This window comes from Schistocerca cancellata, chromosome 2 (genome assembly GCF_023864275.1).
Source record: "Schistocerca cancellata isolate TAMUIC-IGC-003103 chromosome 2, iqSchCanc2.1, whole genome shotgun sequence".
Lineage (NCBI taxonomy): Eukaryota > Metazoa > Arthropoda > Insecta > Orthoptera > Acrididae > Schistocerca > Schistocerca cancellata.
In genome coordinates, this window is record NC_064627.1 from 808,058,789 (window position 1) to 808,080,481 (window position 21,693).

General features: G+C 39.1%; 2 protein-coding genes across 2 annotated transcripts in view; one reads left to right on the forward strand and one right to left on the reverse strand.

The window, feature by feature from the left end:
- Positions 1 to 18,034, forward strand: part of LOC126162668 (general transcription and DNA repair factor IIH helicase subunit XPD) — a 51,359-nt gene extending 33,325 nt beyond the window's left edge. Inside the window, exons 11-15 of the mRNA XM_049919317.1 lie at positions 5,833 to 6,111; positions 15,272 to 15,448; positions 16,369 to 16,479; positions 16,566 to 16,664; positions 17,592 to 18,034. Coding sequence (XP_049775274.1) covers positions 5,833 to 6,111; positions 15,272 to 15,448; positions 16,369 to 16,479; positions 16,566 to 16,664; positions 17,592 to 17,729 — 804 coding nt within the window. The 3' untranslated portion in view covers positions 17,730 to 18,034. The remainder of the gene's footprint in view (positions 1 to 5,832; positions 6,112 to 15,271; positions 15,449 to 16,368; positions 16,480 to 16,565; positions 16,665 to 17,591) is intronic.
- Positions 18,035 to 20,069: 2,035 nt separating this feature from the next.
- The window catches only part of LOC126162669 (juvenile hormone esterase-like), an 83,164-nt gene continuing 81,540 nt past the window's right edge, over positions 20,070 to 21,693 (reverse strand). Inside the window, exon 10 of the mRNA XM_049919318.1 lies at positions 20,070 to 20,387. Coding sequence (XP_049775275.1) covers positions 20,207 to 20,387 — 181 coding nt within the window. The 3' untranslated portion in view covers positions 20,070 to 20,206. The remainder of the gene's footprint in view (positions 20,388 to 21,693) is intronic.

A 21,693-nucleotide genomic window follows, 5' to 3' on the forward strand; every position in this document is an offset into this window, starting at 1 on the left:
AGTCTATCGATTATTCATGTGATTTTGAAACGCACCCCTGCTGGTTTTTGAACACATTCTAAGTTGATTTCTGAATGAATTACAAGTTGATTTTTGAATGTGTGCATATTGATTGTACATGATGCCTCTGCCAGGGGAATCGTCGTCACATTTAGAAACAAACTTTCCTGCAGACAAAACGGGAAGGGGCTACACGAGCTGAGCGGAATAAAGCCGAACCGGTGAATGCCAAGTGCTGCTTGTTTATGTGGTTGATTCGGTTTGCGGATGTTCAGCCGTTGTTATAATTACTAGCGAAATCCATAGATTCAGACTACCAGAGTGAAAATAAACGACTAACAGGTAAGACAGATTACGTACTATCTTCTTGGTGTATCCAAGAAAGTGAAATTTTGACAGAAAATTTTTGGCCAGATCGCTACACTAGACAGGGCCAGTTGTAGTCCCCTGCTAGCAGCCGCTTAAGCTCCATTCTAGAAGTAGCGCGGGAAACGCATTGTACGAACTCGTAATAATGCCTAACCGGAGAACAATCGCTGGATACCTAAACCGGTGATTGTGGCAGGGGTAGTAAAGTTAACTGGAGAATGAGTTTTGGCAGTGGTAGGAATAGTTACAGAATTAGTGATGATAAGACTGACTGTTAGAACGAGGAAGGAGAAGAAACAGGGGCATCACGCAAATTATGGAAGTATATGACGATTCCAAATTTATGCAAAAATTTCGTTCTACTTTTCGGTCTCGTGCATGAGAAACTGGGGAGCATGAATGAAATGTGAAACTATTTCCTAACGTAAAGCTTTTTGCTTGTAGTAGGCCAAATAGGTAATTCGTATTGGTACTTCGTGAATTATTTTGTCTTATTATAAAAATGATCATTATTGCCAAAACAGTGTCACTTATTTGGTGTGTGTTACAATTGCTGCAATATTAGAAAGACCTATTTTGTTTTATCCGGCACACAGTGACAAAATATACATAATCAGATCGAGAAACCACACCAGTCTTGGGTACTAATTGTATTAACAGCTTTTTCAGTATTAGATAACGACATTTTCATTTTTCACGTAGCAAAACGTTTGACAAACTTTGATAAGGTAATAGTTCTTTTGCAGAAAGGAAAGGACGCCATGTAAAGCTGTAGCAAGATTAGAGAGAAAAATTGCTAGAACCTAAGGATTGAAGAAATGTGCACTGTCTCTTGTCTTTACTGGCTTTAGGTATCCTATATTTAATTTTATGTTACAAACAAGAGCAAGTTATTAGTTAATAGGCAACAAAGAGTCCACATTTTCTGAAGAGTTCTTGTTCTCCTGGTAACAAATAATCCTATACAGTATTAATTGCGAGGGGTTGGGCAGAATGTCAATTCGGCTGACTGACTGCAGGATAGGCACTGCAGGACATTTTAATTTCCACTGTCCCGATATAGTTTGATGGCATCCATTACAAAATATACACGTTTGAGTTCCACAGAGTGAAATACAGTGACGTGCACTATAAGAATGTTGTTTGAAGAGGCATGGCACTGCACTGCACTCTTAAGACCAAATAACGTGTCTTACATTTCCTCGAAGATATATGTTTTATGTATCAGACTCTTCAGAAAGATGTGCGCTACAAAACGAACTTATTTTCGAAAAGTTTTTTTTTTTTTTTCGACGTTCTGCTGAGCAGAGTAGTCTGAGCTATAGTGAGGAGAGGGGGGGGGGGGGGTAGTCTCCACCTGATTTTTGTTTCCTCTTCGTTTTCTGCTTTCACGTCAAATGAAAACAAGACGGATTTCTGTGGCTGGGAACTATCAAGTGAATTAAAATATAATCACATAATTATGGAAGACTAAAATATGTTACTAGTTTCAGATTTTATTTTGTTTCCACCTTTATGAAAGTCAGGCATTAATCGCCTTGCAGAACAATAGTTATTTTTGTCGGTTTGCTAAAGAAATTTGTCTTTTATTAGGGTTTCCTGCTGAGGCAGTGAATTTATTTTAAACGAAGTGTTTAATTCCACATTATCGTCTAGTTTCAACTGTTTGTTGCATTTCAAGTGCACATTTTCATCTTCTAGCACGTATGGCATTATGTCATAACAAAGAATCAAACATGAGATAATACAGTACTGGTATTCGAAGAAAATTTACGTCCCGAAAACTACACTGAAAAGTTTCATATCAGGTCGAGACCTACATCATTGGGAATTTGGACATACGAATGTACACTGTAAGGCGAACTATGCATTTTAGTATGGTTCACGAAATTTCGACCCTCTTAGAGTATCTTCTGATGTCTTGTTTCTTTTATGACAAGATGTAAGATCTTTTAATGTTTTACACGTACGAACACACGGTCTTCCTACGTCACTATAGCTGCGCAAGCGCGGTGATGCCTCTATCTGGCACTGTATGGCAACTGCTGAAATGAATCTATTTCTAACAAGTCGCGGGAAAATATTGCGAATTGTAGTTCGAGAAACGTTATTTTCAAAGTAAATTTCATTTTACGCAAGACGAACTATGTGCGAGAATGTACGATGAATTTCCTAAATCATAGAGCGTTTGCTCCCTTTTAAAAATCAACTCTCTGATGACGAACCATTTAGAAAAATTTCTTGCCCAGGAGATAGAGATTTTTGTTAGTATTAAAAATTTTACTAGCGTATTTGTGTGATACATCTTAAAGTGTAACATGCGCTAAACAAATCAACATTACATATGAAAGCTTAGCTTCTCTTGTAGCTTATTAATCTTTGAGACAAATATTATATGCCAAAGCTTTGCTTTTCTTGTAGTAACGCCGTGTCTATTAATTTAAACCATTAAATTTTCCTGTTGGTGGAATTCGAATTAATACTTTTGTAATACGAAAATATCCAGCGTACATGTTGCTGCACATCAAAGATCTTTCCAAAACGTGTTTTTTCGCCCTGAGTGCTGGGAAGTTCTACGCTGCTGTATAAAACCATATCCATTCAAAGGATACGTTTTACAGTTCCGAGGGAAAGTATACTGTCATTTAACACGGAAGAAGTGTATTTTCACCCTGGAGAAAATGAATTTTTATCCAGGAGATCCGGGAAAAATCCGGGAATTTTTTTTCTGTGTCTGTGTATACACCCTGACATACTGAGTCGTTCAAAAAAATTTTTGAAAACTCTTCTCAGCATATCTTGTGTTACGCCATCTGTAATTGCCATCTTAAGAGCTTCCATGGTCCTTGATCCAGCTTTGTAAGCCTCTGCTTTGAGGTATCCCCAAAGAAAAAACTCTCAGGGGCCCAAATCTGGGAAGCAAGGAGGCCATGAAACATCCCCTTGTAAGGAGATCAGATGACTGGGACACCGTTCTTACAGAATTTGGCATGAATGATGGGCAGTATGAGCCATGGCATCATCCTGTTGAAACCAAAATACTTCTGTGCCATAGTCCTCACCATACTCATCCATTTTGCAGAGTAAAAATTTCTCCAGCAACTCACAATGACGCAAGTTCACGTAACAGTTGCACCTCAAGATCTAAAAAAGTAAGGCCCAATAAGGCCCATGGAGGACACAGCGTACCAAACTGTCACTTTGGGGTCGTGACAAGGTCTTTGGTGAAGTTCACAAGGGTTTTCAGTTTCCCAGTAATGAAAATTTTGCTCTTTATTTGGATAGGTGACAATGCACTTCATAGCTAGACCACAAAATAGGGTTAGATTGCACAGAGGCTAAGACTGCATTGCAAGCATCTGTATATTTCACCCAGTTTTCTGGACTAAGTTCTTGAATAACCATCAACTTGTAGGGGTGAAAGTGAACGTCAGAGTTTAATATTTGCCTTACTGTTCTGGACAATATTCCAAGAGTAACAGCATGTTTCAGCACAGAGTGCAGCCAAGACTGTTCAGTGGACGCTCTCACTGCCGAGATGTTTTCAGGTGTCCTCACTTTTTTCGGTCGGTTAGCTGGTTTTCTAAGACGTGCACATCCTATCACTCTAACACTAGTAATCCATTTCTTAATAGTTGTAGAATCAGGACCCCTGTCATGACAATCCAAGGTAAACTGCTTATGGAAAGCCCTCTGTGTCGTCACCATGCTATCATTGTTTTTAAAGAATGTTTCTATGACAAAGCTCTGATGTTCACCATAGCATGGCATGGTGACTACTGAAAATGTTGTTGTTTCCCCCACCTACCACCACTACTCCCTTTGCGCTACTGCACCTGCACACTCTTCAGTGATTGATTGAAACAAGAGAGTCCATTCTGCCCCATCTTGTATTTAACAACCTAATCCTTTTTTTGACAAATAAGCTAAAGCTATTTACTTTCACCTCATATGTATTGCCAGACATTTTATATTTTATCAACACAATGGTCTTCAGTACAGCTTTGTGTTGTGCAGATTTCTTAAAATGTATACAGTTATTAAAAACAGTATTAGGAATAGGATAGATTGAGCCAGAGAGTTTCAGACAGGCACAACAAAAACACTGTGACACACTATAGCTTTTGGCCAAATCCTTCTTCAGCAAAGAAAACACACACACACTTTCACACAAGCAAGCACACCTCGCACACACATGACCACTACCACCAACGATCAGAGCTGCGGGTGATTGCAGTTGTGTGTGCGTGAGGTATCTTTGCTTGTGTGTGTGTGTGTGTGTGTGTGTGTGTGTGTGTGTCTTCTTTATTGAAGAAGGCTTTGGCCAAAAGCTATAATGTATAACAGCGTTTTTGTTGTGGCTGTCTGAAACTCAAAGCATCATTGTTACAGTGAGTAGCAATCTATCCTTTCCCTAATACTGTTGACATTCCAACTTGGAGTTTCTACAGTTATTAAAAACCATGCACCTTTGTGTTGCATACTGAATACCTTAACATGATCCTCCTTGGATGCTTTGTCATACACTTTCTAATTTTCAGTAGGGTTTTTTTTTATTTTATTTTTTTTTTTTTTTTATGCTCCAGTTGTGATATTCCTGCTATTTGTAGATCTAATTATTTTGGCACTTAATTCTCCATGTTAAACGCACACTATACAGAGTCTGTTCTGCAGGGTTAGTCCACATGTAGAACTGTTATTTTGTGCATTCTTGTTCTTTCTACTTCTGTATCAGCTGCCAGAGGTCACCAGTAATTTATGTTCTTGTTACATTTTAAAATCCAAAAATGAATTTTGCCCTCTACATGGTGAAGCTGGTATTTCATGAAAGCCTGCCGTAACTGTGTTTGCATACAACAGAAAGTAACACTTCCAAAAAATCAGTCACTTTCTTTTCAGTTTCTGACTTGCAATTTACCTGGTCAAACAATGGAAAATCTGTGACGGAATAATGAAAGACTTATGAAAGGGATAGATTGCTACTCACCATATAGAAGAGATGCTGAGTCATTAAAATACTTTCTCTCTCTCTCTCTCTCTCTCTCATTCTCTTGTGCAACTCACACACATCCATGACCACAGTCTCTGGCTGCTGAGGACAGTGTCTAGCCCCAGCAGCCAGAGACTGTGGCCGTGTGTGTGTGTGTGTGTGTGTGTGTGTGTGTGTGTGTGTGTGTTGGAGAGGACATATCATTAAGAAATTTTGTTGTAAAAAGTATAGTATCCTTGAACACAAGGGGCCAGCATAAGTTACTGGAGGAGACCGTAGTTTTTGCCGAAATAGTGAAAGTGCTCTTTCTGTCATCTGTTGGTCCCTGTTGTTCATTTTAGAGATTCTTTTCTTTATAGAACTTTCATTCAGTGTTAGTCTTTCAGTTTCTCTTTCAAAAACCAAAGTAGAATGTAAAAAAAAATGTGACTCAAAAAATATGCTACTACAGAGAATATATTTTATTTTTTCAGATAGTGTCAAAAGGCAATGACCAGGTAGCAATCTCATCACGATTTGAGACACGTGAAGATGTTGCAGTAGTTCGTAACTATGGTCAACTTCTGGTGGAAGTTGCATCCAATGTCCCTGATGGAGTTGTCTGTTTCTTCACATCTTACCTGTACCTCGAATCAGTCGTAGCTAGCTGGTATGATCAAGGAGTTGTAGATAACATTCAGAGACATAAGCTGCTATTTATAGAGACACAGGATGCTGCAGAAACAAGCTTAGCACTTCTGAACTACATTAAGGTTTGTTAATTAATATACTTGTATGCATATTTGCTGCTAATATTAATGTCCCTATTTGCCCTAGTGTTCTGTGGGTAACTCTGTTTTTATTGTTATTTATGTTTTTCCAAGAAGTGACATTTTTTTCTTTGGAAAATGCAGCTATGCTGGTGCACATCTGAAGGGTAGACTCTTATTTTGTACGAGTAGTGTGCTGTATTTCTTTAGATATGCAATTTATTGACTTTTGTTTTTATATATTTACTTTAGGTGTAAAGGAGACCACTCATCGAAGCGTTGAATCTCCGACAGGTGCATACAAATGAGAAAGAAAACTTATTAGCTTTCGAAATAAAGTCTCCCACATTGTGTCAATGGGTCACACAGTAACAGGATTGCATTTTGGTGTATGGACTAGGGTGGGGTGGGGAGGCTTGGGGTTGTGTTGTGTTTGGTGGAGTGAATAGGGGAGGGAGAAGTGGGAGACAGGAGGGGGCGTGGTTGGAGGTGGGTAACTAGCAGCAGGTTTGTTGGTTAGGAATGCGGCATAGTGGGGGTGGCAAGTGCGTAGGCTAGGCACGGGTTGCGGAGCCAGTGGACAGCAGTGCATGAGGAAGGTGACATGGATTGGGAGGGGCTGAAAGGACAGAGAAAGGGGAAATTGTTGGATAGAGAATGTGGGGACAGCGGGTTAAAGAGATTGAAGCCAGGATGGCTGCATGAGCAAAGGATGTGTTGCAAGAATAACTCCCTTTGGCATAGCTCAGAATAGTTAGTGATGGAGGTAAGAATCCAGATGGCCTCGCTTGTGAAGCAACCATTGAACTAAATTGTGTTGTGCTCAGCTACATTTGTGCCACTGGGTGGTCGACTTTGTTCTTGGCCACAGTTTGGCAGTGGCCATTTATTCGGGAGGACAGCTGGTAGTTGTCATACCAACATAAAAATCTGTGAAGTGAAGTGATTTCAGTAGAGTTGGTATACGACATGGATGCTTTCTCAGGTGGCCCTGTCTGTAATGGGCTAGGATAAGTCTGTGACAGGACTGGAGTAGGAAGTGCTGGGTTTGTAGGTTGGACAGGTATTACACCAGGGTCTTTCACAGATATATGATCCTTGTGGTGATGAATTGGGATTGGGAGTGACATAGGGATGGACCAGGATGTTGGTTAGGCTGACTGGTTGATGTAATATCACTTTAGGAGGGCTGAGTGGGATCTTGAGCAGGATGTCCCTCATTTCCTGGCACGAAGATACATGATAGGGGGACATATTACCCAAGCTGAAGTGGTGTTCTATCACATACACACCCAACTAACATAACATTTTGGTCCATCCCTATGCCACTACCAGTCTCTTGCCACAAGTATCACATCCCTGTGGAAGGCCCAGATGCAAGACAAGCCCACCCCACCCCCACCCACCGCACTTTGTACTGCAGTCCAGGCTCATCCTATCCCATAAGACATAGAGCTACCTGTGAAAACAGCCATGTCATGAACCAAGTCTGTTGCAATCACTTCACAGCTTTTTACGTCAATATTACAACCACCAGCTGTCAAAACACCATAAGTGGCCACTGCCAAACTGTGTACAAGAACAAAGTTGGCCACCCAGTGGCACAACAGTTTGTTAGTTGCGTGTTCCACTGATTCTGTGTTCATATATTCTTTTATCAAATACTGGCTACCAGTTTTTAAGTATTAATTAGTCAATGGAATAGAAGTATTTGTCCAAGATAAATGATTTTAAGTTGGATGTAAAACTTGCTTCACTGTCAAACATTTAGTGTTTATTAGAAAAATGATCAAAAATTTTTGTAGCTGCATGTAGAACTTCTCTCTGCTTCCCTCTCATGTTGTAGGTACATACATAACTGTTCATCTCGAATTGTGATGGATTATTTATGACGAATTTCATTAGTGAATGTATGTATTGTGGCAGGGCATTTAAATGCCTACATTCCTGAAGAGGTACCTGCATGATGTCTGTAGTTGAACATCTCATATTGTTCCTACTGGTCGCTTTTATGCAATCAATATATTCTCTCTCAGTGATGAGTTACCCAGAAAATTATTCTGTTTGACATTACTGAGTGGAAATAAGCAAAATATATCAGAAGGTTGATACATTTGTTTCCAAGATTAGCAATTATTCAAAGAGCAAAAGTAGCTGAAATTAATTGTTTGAGAAGCTAAGTAATATACTTCTTCCAGTTAAAGTTTTCATCAATATGTAATTTGGAACATTGTACCGTACTTACTGACTCCTGCTCATGTACTGATATGACTGTTTGTTGTACAGAAGTGAATGTAGTGAGGTCTTTTTTTCCAATTTTTATGGAGAGTCTGTTTTCAGAGAACCACTTAGTAATTCGTTTGAAAATACACTCCTGGAAATGGAAAAAAGAACACATTGACACCGGTGTGTCAGACCCACCATACTTGCTCCGGACACTGCGAGAGGGCTGTACAAGCAATGATCACACGCACGGCACAGCGGACACACCAGGAACCGCGGTGTTGGCCGTCGAATGGCGCTAGCTGCGCAGCATTTGTGCACCGCCGCCGTCAGTGTCAGCCAGTTTGCCGTGGCATACGGAGCTCCATCGCAGTCTTTAACACTGGTAGCATGCCGCGACAGCGTGGACGTGAACCGTATGTGCAGTTGACAGACTTTGAGCGAGGGCATATAGTGGGCATGCGGGAGGCCGGGTGGACGTACCGCCAAATTGCTCAACACGTGGGGTGTGAGGTCTCCACAGTACATCGATGTTGTCGCCAGTGGTCGGCGGAAGGTGCACGTGCCCGTCGACCTGGGACCAGACCGCAGCGACGCCCGGATGCACGCCAAGACCGTAGGATCCTACGCAGTGCCGTAGGGGACCGCACCGCCACTTCCCAGCAAATTAGGGACACTGTTGCTCCTGGGGTATCGGCGAGGACCATTCGCAACCGTCTCCATGAAGCTGGGCTACGGTCCCGCACACCATTAGGCCGTCTTCCGCTCACGCCCCAACATCGTGCAGCCCGCCTCCAGTGGTGTCGCGACAAGCGTGAATGGAGGGACGAATGGAGACGTGTCGTCTTCAGCGATGAGAGTCGATTCTGCCTTGGTGCCAATGATGGTCGTATGCATGTTTGGCGCCGTGCAGGTGAGCGCCACAATCAGGACTGCATACGACCGAGGCACACAGGGCCAACACCCGGCATCATGGTGTGGGGAGCGATCTCCTACACTGGCCGTACACCACTGGTGATCGTCGAGGGGACACTGAATAGTGCACGGTACATCCAAACCGTCATCGAACCCATCGTTCTACCATTCCTAGACCGGCAAGGGAACTTGCTGTTCCAACAGGACAATGCACGTCCGCATGTATCCCGTGCCACCCAACGTGCTCTAGAAGGTGTAAGTCAACTACCCTGGCCAGCAAGATCTCCGGATCTGTCCCCCATTGAGCATGTTTGGGACTGGATGAAGCGTCGTCTCATGCGGTCTGCACGTCCAGCACGAACGCTGGTCCAACTGAGGCGCCAGGTGGAAATGGCATGGCAAGCCGTTCCACAGGACTACATCCAGCATCTCTATGATCGCCTCCATGGGAGAATAGCAGCCTGCATTGCTGCGAAAGGTGGATATACACTGTACTAGTGCCGACATTGTGCATGCTCTGTTGCCTGTGTCTATGTGCCTGTGGTTCTGTCAGTGTGATCATGTGATGTATCTGACCCCAGGAATGTGTAAATAAAGTTTCCCCTTCCTGGGACAATGAATTCACGGTGTTCTTATTTCAGTTTCCAGGAGTGTATAATTTACCAACTGTTCTGTTGCTTTCTGTCTAACGGGATTTATCATAACATTAATATCATATAAAAAGTACCAGTTTTGCTCCTCAGTATGCAGCTGAGCACACCATGCTAGAGTTTAGTGACTGCTCCACAATCTGGGCATCTGTATCTTTCCCTCCACCACCTTCTACTCTGAACTGTGTAAATGGGAGTTATCCTTGCAACACATCCTTTGCTTGTGTGATACTCGTGGCTTCAGTCTACATTAACTCACCAATCCCACATTCTTTACCCAGCAGTTTCCCTTTTCTCTGTCCTGTTACCCCCCCTCCCAATCCACATCATCTTCATTGTGTGCTGGAACCCACCAGCTCCAGTATTCATGTATCATGTACATTGGTGGCCGGTTATCAAGTCTTAATGTGCTACAGCACAATTACACCATTTCTCTTTGAAAGTGTGCTAGTTTGCAAATAAAAAGATGAAAACATGTTTTGTAATGTTCTCTCCACAATAACTAGAAACCAGTATCAAGTGCTGTAATGATGATCAGCTGTACTATGACCAAGTCAGAGAAGGGATGTGGTTATCTGTTAGTGACTGTGCGTGCTGTGATGTGACGTCATCATCGCTCACAGCACCAAGTCATTATTCTTCTTTGAAAGTGTTGTGATGACATTCCCTGCTTTATTTCTTCTTTGGTGTCGATGTAGTGGCTGAAAAACTAGGGGATCTCTACTGTAAATGATGTAGCTGACAGGTGCACACTTGCATTTTACAGTTCTTTACTTTCACTGTTCACAACCCTCAATAATACACAGTTATATATGGCCAGTGCACTAGTGTTGTAACTTCCCATAAGCCTCATTAATAGTTTGCAGGTGAACATCCACATACTGCTACAATATTTTACTTTTGAACATCTATGAGCAGTAAAAACATAACTACATAATTCACAGTTCTTTTGGAATAATCAGATATGTATGGAACAGACACTGTCATTGCTTTAACACACGGCCTGTTGGTGTAACACTTATTTCTCTGTTAAGTTGATGCATCATTGTCGTTCTAACCATCACAGGTTCCTCGTCTGAAACTCAGCTGTGGACTGACTCTCAGGACCAAACATCGGGCTCTTATATATCCTCTCAATAATAGGTGCTGAAATTGCACATTGTTTGAAGTTTAATTTACAGACATTACAATTAAAAATTTAACTCATTAGATTAACTGAATACATGGAAAAATTCCGTCTTTTTAACAGTTTCTTCTGCTACAAGATTAGGCCGAATTATTTGTTTAAATCGTGAAATTAACAAATGTGGTTACACAAACAATACTTTTGACAAAACTGTTTATTACCTTGGGATTAATTAAGGGCAGGCTTTGCTAACATGTTTTCGAATAGAGCCAAATAAATACTTTAAGATTACTAGCATTTCGTCTTCCAAATGTTCATAATTATTACAGAATTTATATTTATTTATGTGTCAACAATAGAATTTAAGTTACAAAACAATTACTGATTTCACCCTATAGTGAAAGACAGTAACTAGAAATAGTCAAAATAAATCAGAAAATCAACTACATACTTAAAACTAAGCACAAAATTGGATCTGGTGTTATATTCTTTAAAACTGAGAGCCAACCTTTCTCTTTTATGAAAATGCAGATTATACTCACATATGTTAATGGTAACCAGTTCAAATCGAAAAAATTAATTTAAGCAGGCAGATGTAAAACGAGGGGAAGTAAAAATATCCCAGCATGCCTCATCACAGTGTGTGTAAATATTGTCATATTGTGCAAGCGTAGAGTATGAGAGACTCTTGAGGAGCTGTTGACTTAATGGTGCCATGGCCAAGCAGTCATGCTACCTGAATGGAAATCCACTGACTCAGGTTTGATTTGCACTGCTACTGTTTTCCCTGCCTATCACAATATTGAACAATTAATTGTAAAATTTAAATATATGTAAACATTTCAATTTATGTACGCAAAAGTAACATATTCAGTTTAGTTACAACTACTACACTGTTAACTCAAAAGTAAATAAACCAAGTAATTGTAGAAATTTAGTATTAAAGTGTTTCCTGTAGATGATCAGATTTCCAGTAGATCTTTGAAGGAAAAAGTAAGAGTTAAAGAGTTAGGTGGATCTACTCCAAATGTAAATCTAACAACAGGAAGGTGTGGAACAAAGCTCATCGATTTGGCTCAGATTATGTGAGCAGAAGCTGATAGATGACCCTTTCAGGTTTCTAGTATATTTTGTCTGAGTGGGTGTTACAAAAAGTAAAACCTTCTCTAAGGATTTACGCATAGAGTAAGAGGGATTTTTGGGCTGCAGTTTACATAATGCCTCGGTAGCACAATGGTGAATCACACCGACTGGCAGTTAGTCAGCATGGGTTCAGTTCCCGCTACTACTGTGATTTATTCTTCATTTACTTCTGTTCTTTGCAATGTTTAACAAGTGATTATAAAATTTAAAAATATTTTAACAGGTCAGTTTATACATGTTAAATTAATACATGAATCTAGTTAAGATTACTGTCCTTATAAATCAAAAGGCTATTGAACACCACATTGTAACACATTGGTAAAATTTTGAAGAAGCCACCACTGATCATGTACCTAGCCCACACACCTGCCACCCCTCCTATCCCGTATTTCTAACTACCAAACCTGCTGCTTCTCTCCAAGCCACTGGCTGCCAACCCGGCCCCCTCCCTCCAAAAAAAAAAAAAAAAAAAAAAATCCCTTTCCTGTCTCGTGCCTCCCCCTCCCTCCCTCCCTCCTTCTCCCTCTCCCCCTCCCGTTCCCCCACCCCATCTATATGTGTTTGTGTCTTGTGCTGTAGCTTGACAAAGGATTTCTCCCAAAAGTTTTCTTTCTCTTTTATGCATGCCTGTTGATGACTCAATGCATCTGCTATTCAATGAGTGGTCTCCTTTATTGCTAGAGTATTTACATTCTGCCAGAACTTTCCTAACTAGATATATTGATTTTTCTTTAGTTTAATGGGCAGTGAGCCATTATCACCAGCAGCTTTATTATTTTTAACATGAATATGATAACCTTTAGCATAGCTATAGTCTTCCTACTTTTAGAAGTATTATATGAGGAAATTTTGCTTTGTTTTTATAAATTCTGGCCAATTCACAATTTTTTTTTTTCCTTTTGACACATTTGAAATTAAGTAATCTGGTATACAAAATCTTCTTGAACCTATTGTGATCATTTGGTGTATTACTTTAGCTAGATAGTTCAGAATATTCAAGAAGGCAATTTGCAATGAAACAAGTTGTTGAAATATAATTTGTGGTTTATGTGATGCATTAACTCTTTTTGTTTCTTCTTCATCTGCAGTCCACTTTAGTATGCACATTTTTGGAGACATGCTACATTATGTAAACTCTATCCACACTTGACGCATCACCTCTTCATCAGGAATGTGATTTGACCATGTCAGGAAATTGGCAAATTTAGTTTACAACATAACCCACAGAGAAAATAGTCTGAGGGTAAAAAGTGAGGGTGTTGTCAAGTTCAGAAACTTTGTTCACCACCTCTGTTCTAAAGCCAGTGAAAAGTGTTCTTAGGACACATCTTACCACAAATGACAAATGTGGCAGTTCACCTTCTTACTAGAAAGATAAAGCCGATTCACTCCACTAACTGATATGTTTTGTGGTGCTCTAGTACATTGAGGCTTTTATCACCATCAACTGCATCTAATTACATTTTTAAATACAGTATGTATCAAGATTCACAAACCATTTTTCAGGCAGTGTATGGGTCTGCTTTTGCTCTCTGTGGCGCTCTCTGTTAATATGGAAGTTACACACTGATGCCTTCACGTATGTCCTAGCTAACAAATATTTATCTTTCTCCATATGGGTTAGTATGCATTATCAGCAGACCTGATTCTGTCTTCCCTGCAATATTTTGTGTTAACATGACAATAATATACAGTATAACCCCGTTTTACCTTGACGGAATTAACATTTTCCCACCGTTTTTTATTGGTCACATCAAATTTTATGTGCCCACAATGTTAATTTGCACCTGATTTTGCGTGAACATATTTATAATTTTCCCGCGATTTACACATTATGAAAAAATGTTTGTGGAGAAAAAAATGATGCTGGCATGATGTTGTCCATCCAGTAGTGTTTACAAATATTACATGGTTAAGTTCCTTGACACCAGGGCACTCTACTCAGAGGATTTGAACCAGTAAATGTGTAAAAATTGGAACAATTCATGCCGTATCTCCCGCCGCTGCCAAACTCTAATTGGCGTGGTGGCTGATGTGAGTAACTAGGTTCATTTGAATGAAGATATTAGACCAATCACAACCATTTCCTAACTGTCTCTAATGCGCAAACGCATTTTTGTGATGTTATGATCATCGTGACACCTTCGTCGAACCATACTTAGCATGTTTCGGCGTTTGGCCACTTGGAGCTCTAGTTGACACCGTCATTCACTTTGTGTTGCTCAACCGTTTGGGTATTTTATTCATGCTGAGCAAAACATGTTTCGAAAATTACTCTAGTACTCAAATGCAGTATTTTCACATGTATTTTTTGTGATGTTACACAAACAAACAATGTGAGTGATGGTGCGTGTGTGTGTGTGTGTGTGTGTGTGTGTGTGTGTGTGTGTGTGGTTTTGTACATAACTGATGAGGCACAGTACTTGATAACCTCAAAAAGACAGCTACAGTGCAAGAGACGCAGAATAACACATATTCAAACACCATACAAAATACTTATTTACATATTTGCACTTGACAACGGGAAAAATTCTCAAAAAGCGTCATTTTAAGCATGAAAAAATACGTAACTAGTGCAGTATTTCATCATTTAAATGAATGACAGCTGCAGGCTTTCAAAAACATTGATTATGACATATGAAATTGAGTCAAAAATTCCTACTTCCCAGACAGTTATCAGTTCCAGTTACATTAGCGGTTTTTGTTAGATAATAAACCTTCATTAGATAATAAACAAGTCCCTGACAAGTCTTTTGATGCCTCTAATGCACAGATATCATTCATAAAGGCAAGGGGGTATCCTATACGTAACTTTTACAGCTTAAAATGTTATTTCCTACATTTTCCCACATTTTACACCATTTTTTTGAAGTCCCTTGAAAAGTGTAAAAATGGGGTTCATTGTATTAGGTAAGAGTAGGTGATGAAATTTTGTGATCCAGGAAGGTAGACCCATCTGAGTGGAACTTCCTGTCTTTGGAATGTACACCATAATTAAACTGTGCACCAGGATTATATAGAAATTTTTCCTTTCATTGTCAGTATTCTGTGACTAAGACATTAGAAGGAGGTGTGAAATCTGTAGATTTTTAAAAATCCCTTACAGGCATGTGAGAGTGGGCGTGGCGCTGTACTTCTTTCTGTCGCACGAGGCAAAGTGTCAGAAGGTGTCGACTTCGATCACCATTTAGGCAGAGCTGTGCTCATGTTCGGAATACCGTATGTGTATACACAATCACGCATCCTGAAGGCTCGGTTGGAGTACCTAAGAGACCAGTTCCAGGTATGTATCCACAGTGATAAGATTTTTATTTGAAACTGTACATGACAATGCATTTTGTATCAAATTCTCCAACCTTTCTCTCTTGATAAGTGAAAGTGCTGCATGTGCTGTACTCCACTTGAGAACACTTTTTCTACCACTGAGACTGTCTCAGGAAATTGTTGTACATGGAAATGTACCCACCTCGCTGGTCTGTGAAGTATATCATGTGTTGTATGGCACCCTATAGTGATCACTGCAGTGGCAAGCAGATGAAAATCAGTTTAAATGTCAGTGAGCTCTTTGAATTGCATCTGACAGACCAAATCAGCACAATGAAACTACTTTCCAGTGAAACATTACGTGTCACACTTTTTCTCATAACTGACCATCACCGCACTTCTTACCTCATTATGTGTTCACTACTTTTATGGCATTTGTCACAGCACAAATAGATTGTAGTGCTTTTAAGTGTGCAGTCTTGTATATTTTCTGCATTTATTTTGTCTTAATGTTGCTGTCTTCAAATGAAATATTTTTAGTTTTTACTTGATGCATACAATTTTGTGGCCTTTTTCAGTCTGTATGGCAGAAAACATTCCTATGTACAAATTTATCATCTCTTCTTTTATGATACAAGTTGTCAATGTAAAAACCTCATGTTTTGCTTCTACCATCTTAGCTCCTTCAATGTTACATTTCACTCTGTGCATAGCTGAATTCTCTCCAGTTGGTAGTTATTTGTTTAAAGACAGATAAATGTGCACACATTTCCAGACAGTTTTAAGTTACAGAATCCATCTCACACAGTTTATGTTAAAGTTCTTCAGCAGTTTCCTTCATTTATCCATTATATTTTGCTCAAATTTCAAGCTGCCTCATTTTCTTGATGCTTCTATTATTACTTATGAATTGTAATCTACAAAAACACATTTTCACAGATAAGGGAGAATGACTTCCTCACTTTTGATGCAATGCGACATGCAGCCCAGTGTGTGGGTCGTGCACTGCGTGGTAAAACTGACTATGGTATAATGGTATTTGCTGACAAGGTAAGTGACTTTGTGTATTTCGTGTTGATAATCTCAGTTTGTTACTTTACCAAAAAAGTATTCAGTGATGATTTTGTATCTTTAAGAGATTCTCACGCCAGGATAAGCGCAGCAAATTACCAAAGTGGATACAAGAACATCTCAAAGATTCATTATGTAATCTTTCAACAGAAGAAGCTATCCAGGTAACTCAAAAAGATTTTTATAAAATGTTTTGTGTGTGTGTGTGTGTGTGTGTGTGTACTTTGAAGAGCATTGATTTGAATTTAGTTCAAGAATCCTGTTTTAGAATTAACATACAGATAACATTTATCATTTAGACCAGTTACGCAGGGGACATTACATGGTAAATACGTGGTGTTTTGGTTAATGGGCTCTCAACATTTCAATTATAATATTTTTAAATAATTAAAGGGGCTTTCAAATGCACTTTAAGATTACATCAGTCTGCTAGACCAGTATTTAAAACAAGACTTTGTCTCGTGAACAACGCACATTCTGAATGAGAGTTGCAGGCATAACTTGTAGGAAGTGTAAAGGTTCAGCCTGTCACTACCTCTCTTCTGCTCTCCAAACTCCACAGAAGCTCTCAAATGTGCCTTGCTGAACTAGCATTCTGAATATCCTTCTCACAAGAGTGCCAATGATTTTCTATGAAATTACAATGCTAGTTGCAAAAGCAACAAACCACTGCAGCAAATTAACTACTGTTCATGCCATTATTCTTGTCCCTGCTGCCACACATTCTCTGCTGAGTGGCATTCCTTCAACTGTGCATTTTAGTTTTGTTTCTTTTGCCTTTTATTTTCCTCTTCTGTCATTCTGATCCACCATTCATTTCCCAATCTTATGTTCTGTGTATCATCGTACTTTGCAAACTTTTCTAGTTTGAGTAGTTATTCAATTTGTTGATTGCCTTAGCTTCAACTTTATCCACATGTGCCACTGTGCAGACATGTTAGTCAAGTGTATGCCTTTAAAAGAATGCCCAATGAGAAATTTGTGAATGAAGAACTACAAATATTGTTGGCTATAGTGTATGCCCAGTATTATAAATATTACAAGAGCTTCCAAAGTTCTGATTGTGAATGTGTGCCTTTACTTTTTCCCAGATTGCTAAACGATGGCTGAGACAAATGGCACAACCATTTAGCCGTGAGGACCAGCTGGGAGTTTCACTGTTGACGCTTGAACAACTTCAGAATGAAGAGATGCGGAGGAATCAGCAAGCAGCTGCTGAACAAAACTAGTACACAGTCTGACCAGTCTGGTTATGAGATAGCCACTGACTGAGGAAAACCATTTGAAAATCACGTCAGTGTGTGTGTGTGTGTGTGTGTGTGTGTGTGTGTGTGTGTGTGTTTTGCTCAATATTAAATTTCCATGAATAACACTGTTGAAGTTGTATTTATTGCTTTTATTTTTGTATTGTTTCCCAGTCCGTGTTGTGTAAATGCATCTTCTTCAGTACAAATCATAGTATTTTTTATATGTGTACATTGTAATGTAATTACATGTTCTCATTTTACTTTGAATGTTTGTAATAAATGTGTGTATAGCCTCTTTGCTTTTCTTTTTATACTGAATTATCCTCATCGCTGGAATGTGCACCAACACTGGTTTTAATTCCAGATCACTCAGTAGTATCTTCTGTAGTGAGCTGTTGTAACATGTGTATTCTGGAAAATTTATGTCTTATATCTTCTAAGTGTTTGCTACACATATCTCTGTGCCACATTAATAAACTTTTTTCTGGAATTTGGTGAAGTTAGTGTGTTTGTAAACAATGGCATTGTGTCATGATTGGCAATTATGGTTTAGTCCAAGCAGCAATATAGGAAATACACGTGCACATAAGTATTAAAACACGAAACTTCTGTAATACATGTTGCCTGATATGAGTTAATGTAGCACAATGTTTTCAGTGATTCCTACAGGTTGATAATTTACTTTAATTGCATTGTCATACAATACTATCTTGTAAAGTAACAGCAAATTAAAGTATACAAACACTTTAATGATAGTGCGAAAGAATGTACGATAATTCTACGCCAGTCTCAGAAAAATTACCAGCAATGTGGATTCCATGTTTAAACAGTTCCCATAATGAAAAATTGGGGGAGGTACCGTATTTACTCGAATCTAAGCCGCACTTGAATCTAAGCCACACCTGAAAAATGAGACTCGAAATCAAGGAAAAAAAAAAAAAATTCCTGAATCTAAGCCGCACCTGAAATTCGAGACTCAAAATTCAAGGGGAGAGAAAAGTTTTAGACCACCCTAACATGAGACACAATTGAGGCCGAATGGATGAAGATACAGCTACAGTAGTTTGGCCCGAGTCGTAAGCTTAACAGTTAAGCTTTACCAAGTAGCCATTCCTATGTCAATTAACCAAAATGACAGTCACAATCACATTATTTATTTTGTCGCCAACCGGTTTCAACCCGTGATGGGGTCATCTTCAGGGCAATTTACACTGTGAAGTTATGATATTAGTAAGTAATCATGTACAAGCAATCGCTGCTATCTCCACGCAACTATTCACTGCTATGTGTCAGGCACTCCATCCGTATTTATACGGGTACCCTTCCTTTTTCACGTGCTTAGTCTGGTTTGAATTGATTGCTTATTTTGCTTTGATCTTATAAGTGTCATTCTCTTTGTTGTAGGTGTTAAGTCACTCTAAGATGAAAATGCATTATTGTACTGTGTCATGCATTGTTTGTCGCACTCTGATAATGAGTGTTTATGACCTGTCGCCGCTTGCGGCATGGCTTGGTTTTGTGCGCACTACTGCGGCTTACAATAAAAAAGAAAAAGAGAGTAATTGTCTCATAAATGAAACAATGGCAAGAGACTGCTATTTGTTGTTACTTACACTGCTGCTTTCTTTGATAATGACCAACAAGAACCAAATAATAGACTGCATATGGTAGAAGGTGTTCTGAACGAGAGTTTAGCGAAAAATTTTCTCCGTTTGAAAATCTTTGCAGATGCCTCTTTAGTACATTACATTCAGCACAGAAATTAGAGTCATCTTAGATTTAAAAATCTAGTCAGTTGCCGTGCTTCATTTCTGACTGTATCACTATTCAGCATAAGAATTATACGAATATAAACATGACATGATATGTATATTCTTCCACATTTGCTGTTGTCTCACTCTAGTTTCGTAGTTTATTAGGCAGACAGAGTTTAAATGAGATAGCAGCAAACATGAAAGAATACATGATATAATGTTTACATTCTTCTGACTTTTCTTTTAATTTATTTACTGACGCAGAGGTTTTGGCGCCAGTATTTATCTTTGTGCCTGCAAAGCATGCTTGTGTAGCGCTACATATATTCGACAGCAGAAGTTAGCTGTAGCGGCACCTACCAACATTTTTCAGAACTTCTGCTTACTTTGCATTTGATTCTAAGCTGCAGGCAGTTTTTTTAATTACAAAAACCGGAAAAAAAAGTGCGGCTTAGATTCGAGCTAAGTGGGAATAGTAATAAATTCACACCAAAAAAATCACATGAAATTTAGATCACAATAAACATTAAAGTTTACAGAGTTAATAAAAAGAAGCTTTTTAAACCAATTTTATATTCATTTAACTTAAATACATTGTCAAAAGCCAGACAGCAGCAAGTAAAATATTTTTAGTGTATTTGTAAAATATGCTTCAGTGTGTTAAATACTTTTTAATCACAATTAATTCAAAATAGACCAAGGATATCATTTGTGAGCACTAACACAGGGCAGTGGAAAAAGTTTGCTCCATTCAGACATGCGATCATAGTAGTATAAACCCTTCTTCATTGTGAGTTGTGAGCCTATTTCCATATATTGTTTCTGTGATGCTGTAAGTGGTTTCCAATCCACATTTACTGTGTCATCCTTCTCTGACGTTGGATTGCTGAAACATGAAAGTTTAGTTGAATTTTTAATTTTCACTTTAGTTTCTGATAGGATGTTGCTCTGCCATACACTGTTGAAATTAATGTGTATGCAGTAAATAGATTAGACTGAAGACAGACGTTTGAAAATGACCCTTTCATTCAGACAGCAGATCACAATATGCTAATATTAGCTGTCAGTTTCAGTGATTGCAGTCTGTCCAAAATCCTGATGGAGTTTCCTTTTGCATAATGTTCATAGCTAGCTGCTTCTTAGATTGTAATATTGGTGATTTTTCTCCGTCCAACTACTAAATTAAAAACATTAATTGTAATAATGGAAGGAATAAAGGTAACAACTCACTACGTACTTTGAGTGTAGTTGATCTGCACGGCCAGTACAAGATTGCTAGCTTGGATAATGTAGCAATCGTGGAATCGGACAGCTAATATTTGCGTATTACAGTCAATTCTCTGAATGTTTCAAACATTTAGTATGCACATGCATGCTGCAATAGTTAGCTCTGAAGAATGATGTCACCCAAAAGCTTGGCAACATTATTAGTACCTATCAACTCCTCAGTGTTTCAACTAAATGAGAGTTGTTACCTGTGCTTCTTCCATTATTTATATTCAAACAGGGACTTTCTACTGCAGTGGTGTAAATTTCAAGGATTATGGTTTTTGATAACAGTTGTAAGATAAGCAGTTATACTCCAGTGACTCAAGGAATGGCATATTCAGCGTGACTGCAGAAAGAATGGGAAAAGGGGAAACAATTCATTTAGAATTTACATCTTAAGATTATGAACAAGTCTAAGATGCGATAGTCAGTATCAGATCTCATCTCTATACATAAGTTACTACTGTTCATGTAAAAATATGTAAAGCATGTAACCATATTTCATGTTGCCATTGCAATCCTAACAGCAGGAGAAAAGTGTTATGTGCTCTGATGCTTCATACTGAACACCAGTAATTAGTGGTCTAAGAGGTCATGGAACCATACGTGAGGACATTGCTGCTCCTACAGCTGTAGAGAATGACAGTTGCAGTGTACATAATCATTTAAGTTGTTGGCATTACTGTGTGTGGTGCATGCACACAAACACAACTCACACATGCATGACCATAGCCTCTGGCTGCTAAGACTAGACTGCGCAGCAGTGCACGATGGGAGAAGCAACCGGGTGGTGGGTGTAAGGAGGCGGCATGGGTGGGGAGGGGTAAGGATGCAGTGTATTTCTCGATACCTGAAGAAGAAACATTTAGCATGGATAACTTCTGAGTGTTTCACATTAGCAATAAATATTATGATGAATGTAA